The 21,283-nt window shown below is 42.6% G+C and overlaps 1 protein-coding gene across 1 annotated transcript in view; it reads right to left on the minus strand.

Annotated features, from left to right (window-relative positions):
• PPP1CB (protein phosphatase 1 catalytic subunit beta) overlaps window positions 1-21,283 on the minus strand; it is a 261,084-nt gene that overhangs the window by 112,333 nt on the left and 127,468 nt on the right. Inside the window, exons 3-4 of the mRNA XM_069236214.1 lie at window positions 2,391-2,621; window positions 1,793-1,897 (exon numbers count right to left, since the gene is read on the minus strand). Coding sequence (XP_069092315.1) covers window positions 1,793-1,897; window positions 2,391-2,621 — 336 coding nt within the window. The remainder of the gene's footprint in view (window positions 1-1,792; window positions 1,898-2,390; window positions 2,622-21,283) is intronic.

Here is a 21,283-nt window from a genome sequence, read left to right on the forward strand (position 1 = left end):
ATCATTCTAATCGTGCATTAGTGGGGGAAACTGCCAGTGGTAAATGGACTTTAGGGTCCTGGGTGTCCTAAGATGCACCAGGATGAGCCAGAAGCATGCTAAAAATGCACAGCATGACCCTTTGGAAGGCTTCGACCAAATGTGATGTTGCAGATGGACCCGGGAACTAGGTCTGTATCAGGACTAAAGAAGGAGCCAGTTCCTTAGTTAAAGGGGAGCAAGAGACACAGTGGCACTCTTGTACCTTCTTTGGAGAACAACAGTAGCAGGTAAGGGCGGGGCCTCACCTGGACTTCTTTTGACTTGGCATAGGACTTCTGCCGCAAAGAAGATATGGCACTGGAGCAATTTCAAGAGCGGCTCTGCAGTCCCAACTTCAATCTGGAGTGGAACAGGTGTGGAGCTTTCTGGTGCTTCACCACGTACAAAGTTGCATTCTTGGACGGCAAAAGGGTTCGGTACAGTAACGGTAGTTGCACGTCTGATTCTTGCGCTGAACCCAAGTGCCAGATGCACAACGCGTTGCGATCCAGTGCAGACATCTGTTTGCAACAGTTCGTACAAGGATTAAAGCCTATCGTCCTTGAGGGCGACATGTCCCTTGCACACTGGAAAATTTGCAGAAGAATCTCTCCACAGAGTGAAGAAAGATGAAGTGGTGCACTGAATCTTCATCTGAAGATGCGGAAAGAAAGGAACTGATATCAGTGTGCATTGAGGTACTTGTTTGTGGCTCCGTGCGTCACCGCCACACAGAGCAGGACAGTCTACACATTGCCACAATACACCACCTATTGGCACACAGGATTGCTGCTTTTGGGTTTTCCAAATCCAGCCTGGGGATTTTCACAAGATAAGGAATCTGTGGTGTATTGATCACAAATGCCATTTCTCAAGAGGTTATTGGAGTCTCATCCAGGCTATCATGTAGGTCTCGCTTCTAGGCATAAATAGAATTTTAAAAAAATAATCATTCACTCTAATCGTGCATCATTTAATTCATTTTTAATAGAGGAACCCACTCAGCCAGTGCCTTTTATGGCTCTAGCTGCCATTGTAGGAAAAGCTCAGGTGGTGCCCTCTAACACATCCTATCAATCTTATTTTCCATTTCTACATGTTAATCTCTACAACAACTTCGTTCCTGTAATCTTCCACAATTCCATCTTTGTAAACAAAAGTTGGAAAAGCTAAGAAAAGTGGAATGATGCTGAATAAGAAAAAAAAACTATTCAAGTGCAAAAAAAAAAAAAAAATGGTTCCTTACTCAGGAAGGAGAATAAAAGTGCCCACCACGCGCTATCATCGGTCAGGCGCAGCTTTTGGAATTTTTAAATGTGCAGTCAGCTTAATAACTCTCATTGCAGTCAATGCATGTGCAGCAAGTTCCATTTGCAGTTTAATTTTGCAAAACAAAAAAAAAAGTTGACTCTTCTAGACAGATATTCAGTTTAAATTGGAAGCAAAACAAAATGTATATATTTAAAATAAAATGTGTTCTAGGATCCTGCATATAAACAGCCTACGATTCATTCATTTTATGAATTCGGTCACACAGAAATAACATGATCACTGAGATCGCACACCCATTTAAGATTGCAATAAATCATGCCAGTTGAATGTAAATTATTTTTCATATTGTGACCTCCCAATCTGCTGGTTTCTTTATATCTAAAACACCAATTCTAAGTTTAAAATTACAGAAAAACAAATTAAGAAACCAGTACAAAACTACTTATATCCACACACAATATTTGTAAGCGCATGCTTAGTTTAAGGCTGTAGCTCCTACCTCCATGACAACAAAATATCTTTTCATCAACAATAGCTGCAATAGGCAGGCAGTTGAAACAGTCTGTAAATGTCTTCCAGAGCTTGATATTAAACCGTCGTTTGCCTATAAAAATAAGAAAATCGACCACTAATGCATGAATGAAAAAGGACACAACTTTGTACTATTTTAGATGCAAATAAATCAGTGACTCAATATGACAACTGCCCCTGTCCCAAACAGACACTATATCAGTTGTTAGTGAGTCGACATCAAAGAACTAAGTTTTTCCAACATCTACCCTCAGCTCACTTTTGAGTCCAAACATTATCTGGACAATAACAAAAAACAAGTGGAGCCACGTTAAAGTATAATATTTCGAAGTAGTAAACATGCAAACGGCCCCTGAAACAAACAGTCATTTGATGTGTTGGCTTAAAGTTAATAGGGAAGATTGTTTAACAATGCTTTTAAGCAGTATTATACATACAATTCAGCATTTACATTAATCTTGAGCACCTAATATTATTTGTACTAGCAGACTGCAGTCTGGCTCATTCAGCCCAACCTTAAACAAAACTTTTTCTATACTATGTAGTAAACAAGTGCTCCTACTTACATTCGTCATAGAAACCATAAATACGATTGATACTGGCACACTCATGGTTTCCTCTTAAAAGAAAGAAGTTCTCTGGGTACTTAATTTTGTACGCCAAGAGAAGGCAAATAGTTTCCAATGACTGCTTGCCCCGGTCGACATAGTCACCCAGAAAGAGATAGTTCGCTTCTGGTGGGAAACCTCCATATTCAAACAATCGAAGCAAATCTGTGTATTGTCCGTGAATGTCACCTACAAAAGATAGAAAGAAAAATTAGCTGTAAATCCAAGCAACATCCACAAGCTAGTCTAGTGAACATATCGCAAAAAGAAACATTAAGTAGAATAAGCAATAATAGAGTAAAAATATAATGTCAATACTACGTTTTACTGAGACATCAACCATGTGCATCTGTGGAAAGCACAGAAAAACATTAGTAAAGCCAATAGGTCGTCTCCCGATAGAAAACGTGAGTTCTCTTAACTGTTCCAATGCTTGTTTCTATAGTGAAATCAGATGGCTTACAAGACTACCTTAACAGACTATATAAAAAAAACTAGTGTTCCAAAAGTTTTTGCCAGTGCTGAAGAGCTGTACCAAAAAATATAAAGTAGTAAACGAAAACTGATCAGTAAGCATCCGCACATATAGGTAAAGAAGTTGGGGTGGTCATTTTATTTTACTGACTAGCCAGTCCCAGCACATGGAACTACACATGATTTATGCGTCACTGTGTAACACTAGAGTGATCAATTGTTATCGCATTTTTAGTTTACCCCTCCAGGATGGTAAATAACCATCTTGAAGTGGTAAATTCAATACAAATAAAAAAGTAAGTGTGTAAAAGCGCATTGTGACGAAATGAAACGCCTGATAGCAAATTCCTGCTGCCGGCACCATCCTAAAGAGGAAAAAAAAATAGAAATAAAATATGAGGATAGGGAGGTTTGGGAAGCAACGGAGGGATAAGAAGCAATGGATGAATTGGAGATGGAGGAGAAATAAATGAACAGTGCTAAGCAGAGTTTTGAAGATACAGGGAACAGGTGGGGGAAGGGACAAGGGGAAACAAACGAGAAGAAAGAAAACCATTGATTAAGGATGAAAACTTGCTTACCTGTAATCCTAATTCTCTTCCAGGAGATTCCTCAAAGTCATAAGCAATGAATAATTTCACCCACATGTGGGGACCCTGGAGCACTTCTTTATCATACACAAAAAACAACACTCAAAACACAAAAAATCATGTCATTAATACACAGTGACTGTATGACACGTTTCACAAACTTATTTAAAAGGAAAGGAAATGTGAGACGCTATTAGCCAATAGGCTCCCTGCAAAGAACAACAGAAAACTGGCAAAGAACTCCACAGTACCCCTTGTATCCCATCATGCCTCAAAGATGACAGTTAGGGCAGGGCAATATTATGGGAATTAGGAAGCCTGGGTACAGTATTTGATGAGCTGTAATGTTGGTCCAGAGAGGTGGGAGGGTTGCTTGTGACTTTGATGAGCATTTCCCTAGAAGAGCACTACAATTATAGGTAAGGAATATGTTATCTACCTTATAAGTATCTGTTTGTGGCAAGTAGTGCTGTAGATTCACTTGCTTTGCATACTCCTGTCAACTAGTGTTGAATCTGGTTATCTGCAACTTGTTTTTCTAGACACGAGGTAGAGCCACTCCTCTAGGTGATAGTACGCATAGGCATAGACTTCATTATTAGATTGTTTTACTGCAGGTGGGTGAGAATGGAGTGTAGAGTAAGTAAGTAATGTAATGTCCATGTGAATATAAAGTAAAAAACTTCATCAGCCACAGGATTCCGGGGCGGAGGGTGGGCGCATGTGAAATGCCAGCACTACATTCCACAAACAGACGCTTACAGGTAAGTAGCAATCTGTTGGCATGTGTGGCTATAGATACACATGCTTTGCATATACTGTAAAGCAGTCCTTGGACGCAGTGGCTAACCTGTGGTTACTGCAGTTGTGTGAAAGTGTACATAGCAACACCTACCCTACATTGGCATGTTATATCATCCACACAATGTTTAGTGAAAGTGTGTGATGTAGACCATGCAGATGCTTTGCATGTCAGCTATTGGAACACTTCCGAGGAAAAACATGGGTGCTCCTTTCTTCTAAGTAGAGTGTGCTCTAGGAGGTGTGGGTAGAGTTCTTCGGTCTTTAGCATAACATGTTTGAATGCACCTAACTACCTAGATGGATCTATCCTGATTTGGATATAGGCTTTCCTTTATGGGGTGAGGAAAAAGCAACAAATACTTGTTCAGTTTTCCTGAAAGCTTTGGTTCTATCAATGTAGAATGGAAGGGCTCTTTGTAACATCTGAATTGTGGCGAACCCTCTCTGCAAATTAATCTGGTTGGGGGAAAAAACATATCTCAAATGATTGGCTGAACTGAAACAGATAGCTTTAGAAAGGAATTTGGGGTTGGTGTGAAGAACCACTGTCTATGGAGTTGGAAGAACAGTTCTTCCAAGGTTAAAGCATCAAGTGAGGTAACTGCAATAAAAAATGCCACCTTCCAAGAGAGGTACTGAAGACCGTGCTTATGCAGGGACTCAAATGGAGGGCCCATAATTTGTGTAAGAACAATGTTAAGGTTCCATGAGGGTGCAGGTAAGACCCGTGGTGGAATAACTCTTTTAAGCCCCTCAATGAATGCTGTAATGACTGGTTTTGTGAATAAAGAGATGTGTATTCTGTAAATAGGCTTCTATTGCAGCAAGATGTAATCTCATGAATGTGAATGCCAAACCAGATTTTTGAAAATTAAGCAATTAGCAGACAATGTCTTGTACACTGTCTGAGAGGATCAATATGGTCTGAATGACAATAACAGACAAACCTTAATCCATTTTACTGTGTAGCATGCTCGGATGGTAAGCTTACAGGCTGCTTTAAGAATGGCCATACACTCAGGCGGCAGACTGAAGTAACCATACTATGACCTCAGGAGCCAGATCACCAAGTTGAGGACTTTGGGATCTCGGTGTCTGATTTCTCTGTGGTTCTGAGTGGGAAGGTCTGGCCTGTGGGGGGACTACAGAGAGGTCCAGTAATGCTCTGAACCAGGGGTGACAGGCCTAAGTGGGAGCCACTAGTATAATTGTGAGAGAAGTTTGAATGAGCTTCTGAACCAGAAATGGGAGAGGAGGACAAGCATAGGCAAATATCTTTAACTCATCCATAGTGTGTTGCCCTTGGATGGTCGTGTGGGAAGCTGGTGGTAAAGTTTGGACATTTTGCGTTTTCTGCAGTTGCAAAAAGGTCCATTCAAGGGAACCCCCATCTGTTAAAGTATGGGAGGAGGACTTGTGGGTGGAGTTTCCACTTGTGGATTTTGCTGCTGCATTCTGCTGAGGAAGTCTGCAAAAGCGCTGTCTGTGCCCAGGAGGTATTCTGCTAAAAAGTGAATGATGTGATGTAGAGCCCATCTCCAAATGGTCTGGGATAGACCAGATAATTGTGGAGATCATGTACCCCCCCTCCCCAGGCATTTGTAGATAGCATATGGCTGCCATACTCTCCATCTGGACTAGGACAACCTTGTGAATGAGGGAAAGTAGGAATGCTTTCAACACTAGATGAACAGCTTGAAGCTCTAGGTAGTTGATGTGGAGACCCTGGGGCTTGGTGTCCAGATACCATGTACTGTGAGATCCTTCAAATGTGCACCTCATCCTCTAACTGATCCTGTGACTGAACACTGTTGCTCTAAACTTTCCTGTAACAGACATGTGTAGCCAGGCATATGGTACTATGGCAATGCAGGAGGCCATCATCCCCAAGAGGCGAATGACTGTCCTCACTACAAATTGCTGATTTGTCTGAACTTGAGATAATGGTGTCGGAAAAATGTGCATTCTTGCAGAACTGGGATCGGCTAATCCTATTTACATGTTTAGAATAACCTCTAGATATGGCTGAACCTATACAGGGTGTAGAGGAGACTTGGTAGCGATGGTGAACCCCAAGCAGTGGGGCAGATCTACTGCAAGCGAAGTGTTGTTGACACAGTTGGTGAGTGGTGGCTCTGATAGGCCAATCATCCACATATGGAAATACGTGAACTTTGCGTAGATGTAACGCTATCACCACTAGGCACTTGGTGAATATTCAGGGTGCAGAAGACACCAGTTCAAAGAGAGGACTTTGAACTGGTATTGATTGCCACCCAACACAAACCTCAGATATTTGCTTTGATCTAGGTGTATTGGTATGTGAAAATGAACATCTTTTACATCTAGTGTTGCCATAAAGCCGCCCTGTTGGAGAAGTGGGATCACGTCTTGTAATATGACTATATGGAAGTGCTCTGATGGGAAGTACATGTTCAGTGGCCTGAGATATAGAACTGGCTGTAAAGATCTGTCTTTTTAGGGTGTTAGGAAGTACACAGAGAAAAGCCCTGAGCACTGAAGTTGAGAAGGGACAGGTTCTATAGACACATTTGAGAACAGAAGCTTGGACTTACTGTTTGAGAAATGTTTGATGTACCAGTGACAGCTCATGAGTGTGAAGTTGAATGTTGGGAGGTGTGTTAGTGAGCTCCAGACTTTAACTAAGTTGGATAATGGCCAACACCCACTGTTCTGGTGTAATTGCTAGCCATCCTAGAAAATCCTGGCATCTGCCTCCAGCAGGTGTTAAATGATTGGGGAAGGGAAGTTACTGTTTGGTGGTGGGTGTTAATCCACACGGGGAGGCACCCTTATCTCTACCTTTGGCATTGTTGCCTCTGTAGGAACCACTGCAGTAGCACCTTGAGGAGGTACTTTGACCCTTCTGACAGTGATAGAGGGTGGAGGCGTCTGAGACCTTTGATCTGCAACGATAACAAGGATGGAGAAAGGTGCCCTGAGCAGCAGGCGCCTAAAGGGCCCTCCAGCCCTATTGCTTTCACCATCTCTGTATTTTTTTTTTTCTTCATCTTTTGCACAGTGGCAACTACTTGGGGCCCAAAGAGATGTTCCTTGTCAAAGGTCATATTTAGTACATTCTGTTCTGCCTGTTAACAAGAAATAAGTAACCATGCATGGCCCCTGAGCAAAAAGCTAGTATTGAGGTGTTGGAGATAAGTTTGTCCTCTGCCCCAAGTTTTTGCCCAAGTTTTTTATGCTCATCTGGAAGATATTGGAGGAGATCCTCCATTTCATCGGAGCTGGCATGATTGTAACATGCCAGAAAGCCTTGAGAGTTATTGATGCGCCAAGGATTAGCAGCTTGTGCCGCAACGGTCTTCCCCACAGCATCAATATGCTTGCTCATCTTGTCAGGAGGTAGTGCATCTCCACTTGCTCGCAAGTGGGCACGTTTGCGAGCAGTAGTAGTGATGAGGGAGTCTGGTGGGAACTGGCACTAATGTATATGGGATCAGATGGGGAGGGCTTCTATTGTATTTTAATAGTATATATATAAATACATACACATATATATCTATATATATATATATACATACACACATATATATATATATACACACACACACACACACACACACACCCACCCCTACCTGTTCGTGGCATTTTCCGCTGCAGATTCACATGCTGTGCATATACTTCTGCCATCTAGTGTTGGGCTTGGAGAGTTACAAGTTGTTTTTCTTCAAAGAAGTTTTTTCGAGTCACGGGATCGAGTGACTCCTCTTCGGTTCCATTGCGCATGGGCATCGACTCCATGTTAGATTGTTTTCCCGCAGAGGGTAAGGTAGGAGTGATCGAGTATAAAGAAAAGAGATGTCCATGCTAATGCAATGTTAAATATATATCTACATGTGTACAAATGTTGTTAACTTAAACGACTACAGGCTGCCGGGGAGGTGGGAGGGTGCATGTGATTCTGCAGCGGAGCATGCCACGAACAGATGTACACTGGGTAAGTGACATTTTCCGTTCGATGGCATGTGTAGCTGCAGATGCACATGCTGTGCATAGACTACAAAGCAGTTAGTCCTCCAATAAAAGCGGTGGTTAGCCTGTAGGAGTTGAAGTTGTTTGAAATAATGTTCTGAGTACAGCTTGACCTACTGTGGTGTGCTGTGTTGCTAAAACATCTACACAGTAGTGTTTAGTGAATGCATGTGGTGTTGACCAAGTAGCTGCTTTACATATTTCAGCCATTGGTATATTTCCTAAAAAAGCCATTGTAGCACCTTCCTTCCTTGTGGAATGTGCTTTAGGAGTAACTAAGAGTTGTCTTTTGGCTTTAATGTAGCATGTTTGGATGCATCTTACAATCCATCTTGCTAATCCTTGTGTTAAAATGGGGTTACCTGTATGAGGTTTTTTTAAAGGCTACAAACAGCTGTTTAGTTTTTCTGAATGGTTTTGTTTTATCTGTATAGTACATTAGTGCTCTTTTTAGGTCTTATGTATGTAGAGCTCTTTCTGCCACAGAATCTGGCTGTGGGAAGAAGACTGGCAGTTCCACTGTGATTTATATGAAAAGGTGATACTACTTTTGGAAGAAATTTGGGGTTTGTTCTTAGTACAACTTTATGTTCGTGTACTTGTATGAACAGTTCTTCAATAGTGAAAGCTTGAATTTCACTGACCCTTCGCAATGATGTAATTGCGACTAGGAAGGCAACCTTCCATGTTGAGAATTGCATGGTGGACCCATAAGTCGCGTAAGCACCATGTTTAAATTCCAAGAAGGAACTGGAGGTGTCCTGGGTGGAATGATGCGTTTTAAGCCTTACATGAAGGCTTTAATAACAGGAACTCTAAATAAAGAGCTGTACTGTATATTTTGTAAATATACTGAAATTGCAGTAAGATGTATTTTTATGGAAGAGAATGCTAAATTTGATTTTTGTAAATGAAGTAAATAGCATACAATATCTTGTATTGATGCTATAAGAGGGGCAATATGTTTAGATTGACAGTAATATACAAATCTTTGCCTTTTGTTAGCATAGCACTGTCTAGTAGTGGGTTTTCTTCCTTGCTTTATAACATCCATACATTCTAGCGGTAGTTGTAAATATCCAAACTCTATGACTTCAGGAGCCGAATAGCCAGATTGAGTGCGTTGGGATTGGGTGCCTGATCTGCCCTTTGTATTGTGTCAACAGGTCTGATCTGTTTGGGAGTTTGGAGTGTGGTACTACTGACAGGTCCACGTTGGTGCTAGGAGTATCATATTGAGTGTGTTTTGGCATAATTTGTTGACTACAAATGGAATGAGTGGGAGAGGGGGGTGAGGGGGGCGTATGCAAATATCCCTGACCAATTGATCCATAGAGCATTGCCCTTGGATAGGGGATGTGGGTGTCTGGATGCAAAGTTTTGGAATTTTGAGTTTTCGCTTGTGGCGAACAGATCTATGGTTGGTGTTCCCCATTGTTGAAAGTATTTTTTAAGTACTTGAGGGTGAATCTCCCACTTGTGTGTTTGTTGATGATTTCTGCTGAGAACATCTGCCAATTGGTTGAGAATCCCTGGAATGTATTGTGCTACCAGGTGATTTTGGTTGTGGGTTGCCCATTTCCAATTTTTTTGGGCTAGCAGGGAGAGTTGGGACGAATGTGTCCCTCCTTGTTTGTTTAGGTAATACATGGTTGTCATGTTGTCTGTTTTGATAAGGATATTCTTGTGAGTGAGAAGAGGCTGAAAAGCTTTGAGTGCTAGGAAGACAGCTAACAACTAAGTGATTTATGTGTAGCTGTTTGTGTTGGGCATCCCATTGTCCTTGAATGTTGGGATTGTTGAGGTGAGCTCCCCATGCCAGTGATTGATGCATCTGTGGTAATTATGGTCTGAGGCACAGGGTCTTGAAATGGCCGCCCTTTGTTTAGATTTGTGGAATTCCACCACTGAAGGGACATGTATGTTTGGCGGTCTATCAACACTAGATCATGAAGTTGACCATGTGCCTGTGACCATTGTTGTGCAAGGCACTGTTGTAAGGGCAATTAAATATAGGTACACTGTTCCATTCAGAGTAATCACACCAGGAGACCTGTGATCTCAGGAGCTGGAACCAGAATTCTTGGATGCACCTCATCCTCGTATTCCCTATTTCTATTGTTTGCCAAAAATTCAAAGGGAAGAGACCCCCCCCCCCCCCCCCCCCCCCCCCTCGGGCGTCCTATTGTATCAGGCTTGGGCTCCATTTTGGAACCATTATCGATTTTTTGCGACCACTTTCTACAACCTCTAGTGAGAAATTCCTCCACCTATCTTAAAGACACTAAAGACGTGCTGAACCTAATTGAAACCATCAATGATTCCGATACCACACAGGCGATCATCACATTAGACGTAGAGGCACTATACACTAATATTCCTCAAGAAGCAACTTTACAAGTAATAGAGATTTCCTTGCAAGAAGTATCATCAACCCTGTCTTCCCCTGTGTCTTTCATCCTACAGTGTGCCAGGTTGGCTTTGACAGAAATTTTCTTCCTCTTTGAGGATCAATTCTACCACCAAATTCAAGGTACTTAAATGGGGAGCACTTTTGCTCCCAGTCTAGCCTGCCTTTATATGTACGATTTTGAGAAAAAACACATCTTATTGCCAACTAATCCCCACATCAATCATGTCAAGTCATGGCGTCGCTATATAGACGATATCTTGATTATTTGGCAAGGGTCGCTGATTCAGGCTGAGGAATTCATAACCTGGATTAACACCCTTGATCCCTTTTTGAAATTTACAGCCACTGTGTCAGATTGCCAATTACCTTTTCTGGATTTAATGATTACAATTAACAATGGTAGATTGCAGACCAGTGTGTATCATAAACCCACGGATCGTAATTCTCTTTTACTTTATGAAAGCCATCACCCAAAATCTTTGCGGGACAATTTACCCTTTGGTCAATTTCTACGTCTGAGACGTAATTGTAGTCTACCTAGAGAATTTGACCGTCAAGCCGACTGCCTTCAAAATAAACTTGCTGATCGCAATTATCCATCAAGAATTGTTAATCAAGCACGAAAGAGAGCCAGGAACAATAACAGAGAGGCCCTATTGGCTCCTAAAGAAAAAAGTCCTCAGTCTAAGCTTACGTGTGTCTCAACTTACACTCCTTTATCGAACTCCATTAAGAAATTGATTATTAAAAGGTGGTCTATCCTCACGAGTGGTGGTTGCAACTTACCAAGACCCCTCTTTGCTTTCAAACGGACTGCCAATATAAAAGATCTAGTGGTTCATACGCGTCCACGAATTCAATGTGATCCCTCCAACCAAAAGACGCTCTGGGGCCTACCACCAGTCGTGGGTCACCACCCCTGTGGGAACTGTAATGTATGTGGCTTGACCAGACACCTGACAAAACTGGATTTTGACTCCATAGGTTCTTGGTATCTCAAAAAACATACCAACTGTAATACCAAGAACTGTATCTACATGATATCGTGTCCTTGTGATTTACGTTACATTGGGATGACGTCTAGACCCGTTAAGACACGTATTAATGAGCACAGGAGTAATATTAGATGTAAAAGGACCACTACTAAATTAAGTGTTCATTTTTTGGAGGTCCAGCATTCCCCTGACGACCTTTGGTGGGTGGTGATTGAAGCACCTACTATTCGCCCTGACGACTCAGGGGCTCTTTTCAGGATTGAACAAAAATGGGTATTTAAACTAGGGACGCATCTAAGGGGACTCAATGATGATATCCCCTGGACTTCCCTATCACCCTGAACATGACCCCCAGTTTATTCATTACCAGCCAATCGGATATAGCCTTGATTATATTTTTGCCCCCTAGCCTATAGCCTATATTAGGCTTTTGTCACCAAGATATTTCTCCAACATGATTCGTTAACATTACGTTTATTCCTCCAACTCGTCATTTCCTTGGCACCAACACCATTTCCTAAATGATATTTTCATACTTTCATTTCAATTTTGCACTGATTTTTAAGTCACCTTTCAGTAAGGATAATTATATCTATCCTCTCTGTCTCTCCCAAATTGGGGGTCGGCAACATAGATTGAATAAGACTACGAACCATTTTTATTCTGTATGATGGGAACTACAAGTGCGATCCTACACTTGTAGCCCATCTTCTATTTCTAAGACATTTTGGACTCCTGTTGGTCCTTTTTCTACTTCTATGAAGAGACGCGCTCCGACGCGGGCCCCGCAGCGTCTATTTTTAACTCGGAAAACATCCGATCCGGTTGTTTTCCGGGTCGTCCGTTTCTGAGGCTAGGTCCAACAAGCTGGACCGGTGATGACTATGTGAGTACTCAAACCTTGTATAGATAGAATGACGGGCGCCACTAATTTGAGAATGGGGCAATTTATTTTATTCCAATTTCCCCCTCACATCACACGGGCTCATATTGGTCTTTTTTAGTGAGGCAATCTCGGCTTTTGTGTACATACATGACCTTAGTGAGTACACTTTCTCCATTGTCTACCTCAACATAAGCCATGTATTCTCATTTGGTAACTATGAGCACGGTATTTGTGTTAACTTCTAGCACTATTACCCTACGTATTTGCTCACTTAGGTAGCACAATTTGACAAGTAATAATAGTAGTAATTGTGGCAATATGAAGCACCACTTTTTACTACTTAATGTTTCCTTACTTCCACAGCTACCATTGAATTTTTAGCCATGTTTGACATAATTAGATGTTAGCATTATTTCACATCTTTCTTTCTTTTTTCATTTGGTGTCTCAATAATGGCCTTGTATCTCGTTGTCATTCACTATATTTAGTATCACCTTGAGTCCTTGAAACGTACCATCCAAGGAACCTGTTCTCGACTAGGGGTCGGTAAGCATGATTTGTCATGTGGTGTCCCATATTTCGTTTTTCGACCGAATTTTGGTTATGATAATTTATACTCAGTTTTTAGACATTTTGAAATTTCGAGATGTGTTTTACGTTTTCTTGTCTTCCAGGGTACCTGTGTTAACCAGTTAACTTTAAGTGACCGGTATCTATGTATCCTAATCTGTGATACTCACTTTGAAGAGGTCTGATTATTTAGTTGTGTAGGTCCTGATGAAGCGTCAATGGATCCGGCTGGACCAATAGACGCGAAACATGTCGACCAGAGTATAGAGGTTCTTCTAATATTTAGGACTCTCTACTATATTCATTACTTTTGAAAGGCTTTGAGCATAATCCTCAATTTTTCTTTCAAGTTTCCTGATTTTAACCTTGGTCTTCATCTGTGTTATATCAGATTGATTAAATGACGGTGTCTAGTGGATGAATAACCAATTTTAACCTCTCTGTTATTTTTGTTTATTGGTGGTGACTTTTAAGCATTACAATTTGGATAGTTGAACTTACTAGTCACTATCACAAGAGTTCGGCTGAGAGCCCCCCACATCGGGGTGCCCACTAGGCATTGCAGAGCCGGCCTGGTGAGGAGCAATTCCCGATGATGCTAGTCATCCAAAGTGATGCTTGAGGGTTCCAGCTCCTGAGATCACAGGTCTCCTGGTGTGATTACTCTGATTGGAACAGTGTACCTATATTTAATTACCATTGATGGGAGATTGTACACTGGACCATTAACACTCCCGGTCCCTCCCCTCCTTGTTTTGTTTTGACTGTTGTAAGGGCTGCATGTTTAGTCTTGCGTGTGGAACAATTGCAATACATGATGCCATCATCCCTAAAATCTTCATGACAAATCTGACAGTGCACTGTTGATTTGTCTGTATTTGTGCGATTATATTTTGGAGTGCCTGTATTCTTTGCATATTTGGACATGCTAGCACCTTTTGAGTATTTAGTATTGCACCTAAATACTGTTGTATTTGTGCAGGTTGTAGTTGCGACTCTTGGTAATTTGAGAACCCTAGCGTGTGCAGGGTTTGTATTACGTAATGCGCATGGTTTTGACACTGCGTTTGACTGTTTGATTTTATTAGCAAATCGTCTAGATATGGAAAGATATGTATATGTTGTCTTCTTAGGTAGGCTGCGACTACCGCTAGGCACTTTGTGAATACCCTTGGAGCTGTTGTTATTCCGAAGGGTAACACTTTGAACTGATAGTGCTTTCCTTGAATGACAAACCTGAGATTTTCTGTGCGCCGGATGGATGGGTATATGGAAATATGCATCCTTGAGGTCTAATGTTGTCATGAAATCGTGTTTTTGAAGTAGTGGGATAGCATCCTGAAGAGTTACCATGTGAAAATGTTCTGACAGGATGTAAAAGGTTGAGGGTCCTGAGATCTAATATTGGTCTTAGGGTGCCATCCTTTTTGGGAATCAGGAAATCTAGTGAGTAAACTCCCGTCCCTACTTGATTTTGTGGCACGGTATCTATTGCTTGTTTGAGTAATAGAGATTTGACTTCTTCCTGTAACAGATTGATGTGTTCTGTGGATAATTTGTGTGGTTTTGGTGGAATGATTGGGGGAGTTTGTATCAAATCTAGGCAATAACCATTGCGGATAATTGATAGTACCCAATTGTCTGTGGTAATGTTTTGACAATTGGTGTGGAACTGTTGTAGTCTTCCTCCCACAGGGGAGGTGTAGAGTGGAAGGGGATGAGAAGTCAATGTTTAGTGTGCTGTGATGTTTGTTTAGAGGTTTGATATTTCCCTCTACTTCTGGGATACTGTCCTCTATATGTGCCCTTAAAACCACCTTGTTTGTATTGAGGTTGGTAGGCTGGTTTTGCCTGCGATGTGGATGCCTCTGCTGTTGGAGCTCTAAATCCACCTCTAAACTGAGTTTCGGAAAGGACCCCCTGTATGGTGTGATTTATAGTGCACCCATAGCTTTTGCGGTGTCTGAATCTATATGCAATTTCTCAATTGGAGTGTCTACTTCTGGGCCGAAAAGTTGTTTTTTATTGAATGGCATATTTAACACCACTTGTTGGATTTCGTGTTTAAAATCCGAGGGCCTGAGCCATGCATGCCTTCTTATTGTCACATCAGTATTGATACTCCTGGCAGCTGTGTCTGCTGCGTCTAGGACAGACCTAATCTGATTGGTGATGGCTTGCCCCTCCTCCACTATTTGCGGTGCCCTTTTTTCATGTTCCTTGGGGAGATGCTGAATTAGGTCTTGCATCTCATCCCAATGGGCCCTGTCGTATCTAGCCAACAACGCCTGTGAGTTGGCTATCCTCCATTGATTGGCTGCCTGGGATGCAACTCTCTTCCCTGCAGCATCAAATTTCCTACTCTCTGTCTGGTGGGGGTGCATCACCTGATGACTGAGTTTGCCCTTTTCCTGGCAGCACTTACAACCGAATCTGGAGGGAGTTGTTGAGTTATGTAATCAGGATCAGAAGGAGGTGGCATGTATTTTTTCTCTATCCTGGGAGTAATGATCCTTGCTTTAACTGGCTCGCTAAATATTTGATCAGCGTGTTTTAGCATGCTGGGGAGCATAGGGAGCGACTGGTATGTTGAATGTGTGGAGGAGAGTGTATCAAACAAAAAATCGTCCTCCAACGGTTCAGTGTGCATGGCAACACCATGGTATGCTGCAGCCCTAGCTAAAACTTGATTGTACCCCGTACTATCCTCAGGTGGTGAAGGCTTAGAGCAGTGGTTCCCAAACTTTTTCGATCCCCGGCTCCTTTGACCTATTGGCCGTGTTGGCCACGGCTCCCCATTATGTTACTTTTTTTTGGCGGGTGGGGGAACGTAATCCCAGCCTCGGGAGTACTACCATTTTTAGCCTGGAAAATAATTGGGATGAAACTGATGAGGGCATTAGAGAGCTTTAGAAGAGCACCAGATGACACTACATAGGGTCAGGCTTTATTTTTAAATAGGCACTGATGAGATTAAGTAATTTGCACAGAATCAAAGGATGGTAGCTGACGCCAGGACTCCAGCCTGGTTCACAAGTTCTAAAGTCAACAGCTCTAACTGCTAGGCCACATCTCCTCCTTTGACAAAACTGGTGAAAGGATGTAACCCATCTGGCGGCTGCTTCTGACATCTCCTTCCTGTGCTAGAATGGGTCAGTTATTATTTTTCAGTTTTTCTTGGATATTCTCTTTTCTTCACAGACACCTTCATACATTATGTCTTTCTGGTATCTGTCTTGCTTTGTCAGAGAAATGAACTCTGGTTTCATTATTCCCACATTCAGATTTGTCACAGAGGCTGGGCGCTCTGGAGTCTCATGTATGTCTCTATTTACCTGTACCTACACTATTTACAGTTTGTCTTCTTTATTCTCTCGTTCAGGTTGCTGAAAATCAATTATTGGAAACTATTTTTGTTCTTTTGTCATAGGGATATTATTAATGGTACTTTGGCGCCCTCCGCTGGTCACAATAATTAATGCAGGGTGTTTGTTTCCAATACCATGAAAAGCTACTGATTCAAAGCACCTCCGAGTGGTTTCCAGACTGTGTGCGGCGCCCCTGGCTAGTTTTGAAGGCGCACCAGGGAGCCGCGGCGCACAGATTAGGAACCACTGGCTTAGAGGGATAGCAGTCTGGGTCGTTGTCGGGAATGGGATCTGGATCATAAAGATCCCATAGGTCTACACTGTCTTGTTGAGTCAACAAATGTGATGGTGACTGTATTGGTGTAGGACTGGTAGGAGAGATATGCAGGCGTGGAGAGTGCGGAGGAGAATGAGGAGGAGAAAATTGAGGAGGTGGTGGTGGTCTCTTCTTTGGCACTTTAGCTGGAGGCTGTGTAGTGTCCAATTCCTCCTGAAAGGCTAATTTCCTCTTAGGTTTTAGAGGAGGTGCTGTTAGGATTCTGCTGGTTTCTTTGTGGATATGAATTCTGGCCTGCCTTTCGTCCATTACTTCAAGTATTGGCTGTACTTGCGACTCCTCTTCAGAGGTTTTGTGGATTTCTTTCAGTCTCTTACAAAGTCCATGCACCTCTGTGTAACCTGCTCTTTTCGGTATCAAAAAAAGATGGTGTAGTGGATGTTCTCAGCTCCGAAAGGGTTTTCTGAATTTTCGACTCAGTGTTTGCTCGAGTCGGACACAAAGCCTTTGGTCGACTCCGATGGTTTAGGAGGAGTGGCCTTTTTCAGTGCCGAACTGGCAGTTTGGTCACCGGATGTCTTTCTTCGGGTCGAGCCATGGCCTTCAGGCAGTGGCGTACCTAAGGCCTTATGTTTCGGTCTTTGTGATGGTACAGGGGCAGGCGTACTCACATGTTATCCGGCCGTGACTGATCTGTCTTCCTCTGATTCCTGGTCAGAGTCGGAACCTCTAACGGAGACTGATGTCTGCATGATCTCTTTCTCTTAGACGTCGAGATGTTCGGAGCTTCTGGACGCCATCTCGAGTCTTCGTGCTCTTCTGTCTCGGAGTGTCTTTTTAGATCCGAAGGATCGGCGGGCTTCGCAATTTTCTTCCCAATGATCTGGAGAAAGGCAAAGATTACAGACGAGATGTTGGTCTGTATAAGTGAATTTTGCGTGGCACCAAGGACAGAATCGGAATGGAGTCCGATCCATGAGGCTTTCACGCGGTCGGCGGACTAGGCCAGAGTTGGGCACGCGACCCGAAGGGCAAGTAAAGTTTTGTTTTCCGACGGTAACCGATGTGTTGAAAGAAGATGTAAACCCGACCAATAAAATACAGACAAAATTAAGGCGTTTTCTAAGTTTTCCGAATCGAACTTTCGGAGCAAGAGGAAACACGTCCGAACCCGACGGCAGAAAGAAAACAATCTAACATGAAGCCGATGCCCATGCGCAATGGAACCGAACAGGAGGAGTCACTCGATCCCGTGACTCAAAAAAACTTCTTTGAAGAAAAACAACTTGTAACACTCCGAGCCCAACACTAGATGGCAGAAGTATATGCACAGCATGTGTATCTGCAGCTACACATGCCATTGAACACACACATATATATATATAAAAATAAATATAAAATCGCCTCTATGGGCTATGACTAGTCCCACCAGGATCCTTAATTGTCTCCGAGCATAACCTTTAAATTAGGGAGATAGTGTGTAGCCCTGTGTGGTTGAGAGGGTATCAAATGAAGTAGTCCTCTTCTAGTGGCTCTATTCTACATTTTGGAATGCTGCAGCTCTGGCTATAAGCTCCAGATAAGATGTAGTGTCATCACAAGGAGAGGGGTGGGCAGGGTATAAGTTTGGATCTGGGTCCGCTCGGGGTTATGGGTGGGAATCAGCATCATAGGCATCCCAGTGGGTCATCTTCTGGTGATGTCCCAAAGATACCTTGAGTCGCACTATACCCAGCAGTATCAAAGTGAGGGGACCTTGAGGTGAAATGTCTAATGGGTCTTCCATATACTGCAGTGGTGAAGGTGAAGCTGGTGGTGAGGCTGGTGGAAGGGGCAAAGGAATCAGCACATCAAGAAGCTGAACGTAGATTTGTTTTTGTTTAACATCAAGCTGTTCTTGGAGTCAAAGAATGAGCTTCACTGATTTGTTGGAACCGGACTTGGAACTCAGCTTCGAGGGTTTCTGATCTGACCCAGGTTTCGGTTTGGGCACCGAAGCTCTGCTCAGAGTCGAGGCAGTAGGCGTCAACGGTCTGCTCGCCACAGACGGTCAATTAGGTGCCGGCTGTCAATCTGAGGCCAAAATACTCGATCCTTAGGCTTCAGCTTCAACCGGTGTTTCAGTATTTAGCGGGAAGGGGGGGCGTCCAAAGCAGTTGCTTGGTGTCGACCACGGCCAATTACACTGGTGGACCCAGGGCCTCTGAGTGTAGATCCAGAAGGCCAAGTGTCTCTTGAAGGGATCGACAAGATGTAGAGAGGCAGGGGCTACCGTTTTCACGGGGTGATGAGCCGACGTAACATCCTTCATTTCCAGATCGAAGTCGGAACAGCCCTCAATGAAAAATACCTCTTCTTTCACAGCCGACGGCTGAGGGTGGCAGCCCTCCTCTTCGGTGTATTGCTGACCGAAGATGTCTGGAGTGTCATTGAGTGTTCTCTGTGACATTTCCAGGAGACACGCTTAACTGTCATGAAGGGTTTTCTTCAAGCAGAAGGATTTACAGGCATCAATCCGCTTACCTGTGTTCAGGTGAGAAACAGGTTTCAGACCACATTTTGGTCAGTGTTGGGATACTTTGTGTGGCAACGTAGGCAGTAACGGAGCGGCGTTCGGTCTATCACCAGCCAGGCATTCTCAGGAGAATCTGATGGAGTCCGAAGGAGGTCCACAAAGGGGGAGGTCTGCAGAGACTGTGCTCGAAGTGAACCAGGCCAATGTAGAAAGAAGTCAATACAAAGATAGGAAACACTATTGAAACAATACTGATGAAGGGAATGGACTACATGAACTGTAAGGCAAACCGTGACTGAGTTGAAACTGAGCGAAAGCACACACGTCTGAATAAGGCGGCGGAAAGAAAATTCTAACAGTTGATGCCCATGCATATTATCAACAAGATGAGGAGTCATTCTACCTTGTGACTCGAAAGACTTCAAGAAAAAGCAACTTGCACACACATCCAGACCCAACACTTGATGCCAGGAATACGCAAATCATGTGCATCTACAGTCACATATGCCTCAAATGCAAGGTTTCCTACTCTTCCTCCAGGGGAGCATTAATAGTCATAAGCACTGAACAGAACAGCAAGCCGATCCCACACAATGCAGACTTAAAAACTAGAGCAGTTCCAAGAATTAACCAGAGAGAGTCCTCAAAGAAGCCTGTTATACTCAAGTACCTGCTTTAGCATATGAAACCAGACAATAATACCTAGTAAAGATATGTGCAGTTCTCTACGTAGCAGCTTCACAGAAACAGGTACATTCTTTAATTGAGCTCCAGTCGCAGCCTTCCCCTTTGTGGAAGGTAAGAATTTTTTTTGCTAGCTGGTAGAAAGGAGTATATAATAAACTATCCACCTACAAATATTTTGTTTTGAGGATGCAAAACCTGTTCTTACCGGACCACAGTTAACCAAACAGTGATCCGATTTTCTTATAATTTTGGAGTAGAGTAACTTACTGTATTATTATTATTATTATTATTATTAAGAAAGTGTAAAGACCTTTCAGCTGGAGTGGCAGGGTAAGGGAAGAAAGACAGTAGTGAAATATTCTTGTTAATGTGAAGTCTGAAACTACCTTTGAAAGAAAAGTGGGGTGAGTTCTCATCATCACTCTACTGGAATGAAAAACTGTTGTGCTTCAGAACATAGTGCCTAAATTTCACTTACGCTCCAAGAAAAGCGTGAGATACTGCAAAGCAGCTTAAAGTATCAGTTCAAATGGTCAGCCCAACAGTTTGTAAAGGATGATATTAAGCTCCCAAGGAGGACAGGGTGACCTAATTGGTGGGAATACCTTTTTAAGTCCTTCGAAAAAGTCTTTGACCACTGGCACTGTAAACAAATACGTCTATGAATTATATTTTCTGTAGGCCATAGTAGTCACAAGATGTATCTTAATGGAAGAGAACTCCAGGCTAGATTTAACTAAACGGAGAAGATAAGGATTTTGTGCACACCATAAAAAACCTTTACCCTTTGAAAGCATATGATCTTAAAATGGAAGGTATTTTAGCCTCTCTTAAAATGTTCATACATTCTTTAGAAAGCCCTAAATGTCCACAACGGAGAAATTTAGGAGCCAGGCTGTAAAGTTCAGTGATGTGAAGTAGGAATGTAGTATCTATTCTCTGAACTTGTACAGGAGATCCTGTCTGTATGGAATCTCCTGTGTAGCCTCCCTGTAGATGTAAAAGGTCACTGAACCACCACTGACGGGGCCATTCTGGTGCTATTAATATCCTGGTTCTGGACGAGCACAGTTTGACAATCACTTTTAGCATGAGAGGAATTAAGGGAAGCGCGTAGAGAAATTTCTCTGACCAATTTATCAAAAGGGTATCCCCCTCTAATCTTGGTTGGAGAAAACTGGAAGCACAGTCTTGGCATTTTTTGTTGTTCGCGTTTGCCTGCCAACAAGTCCATTTGAGGGTATCCCCACTTGTAAGAAAG

The sequence above is a fragment of the Pleurodeles waltl genome, chromosome 5 (assembly GCF_031143425.1).
Source record: "Pleurodeles waltl isolate 20211129_DDA chromosome 5, aPleWal1.hap1.20221129, whole genome shotgun sequence".
Lineage (NCBI taxonomy): Eukaryota > Metazoa > Chordata > Amphibia > Caudata > Salamandridae > Pleurodeles > Pleurodeles waltl.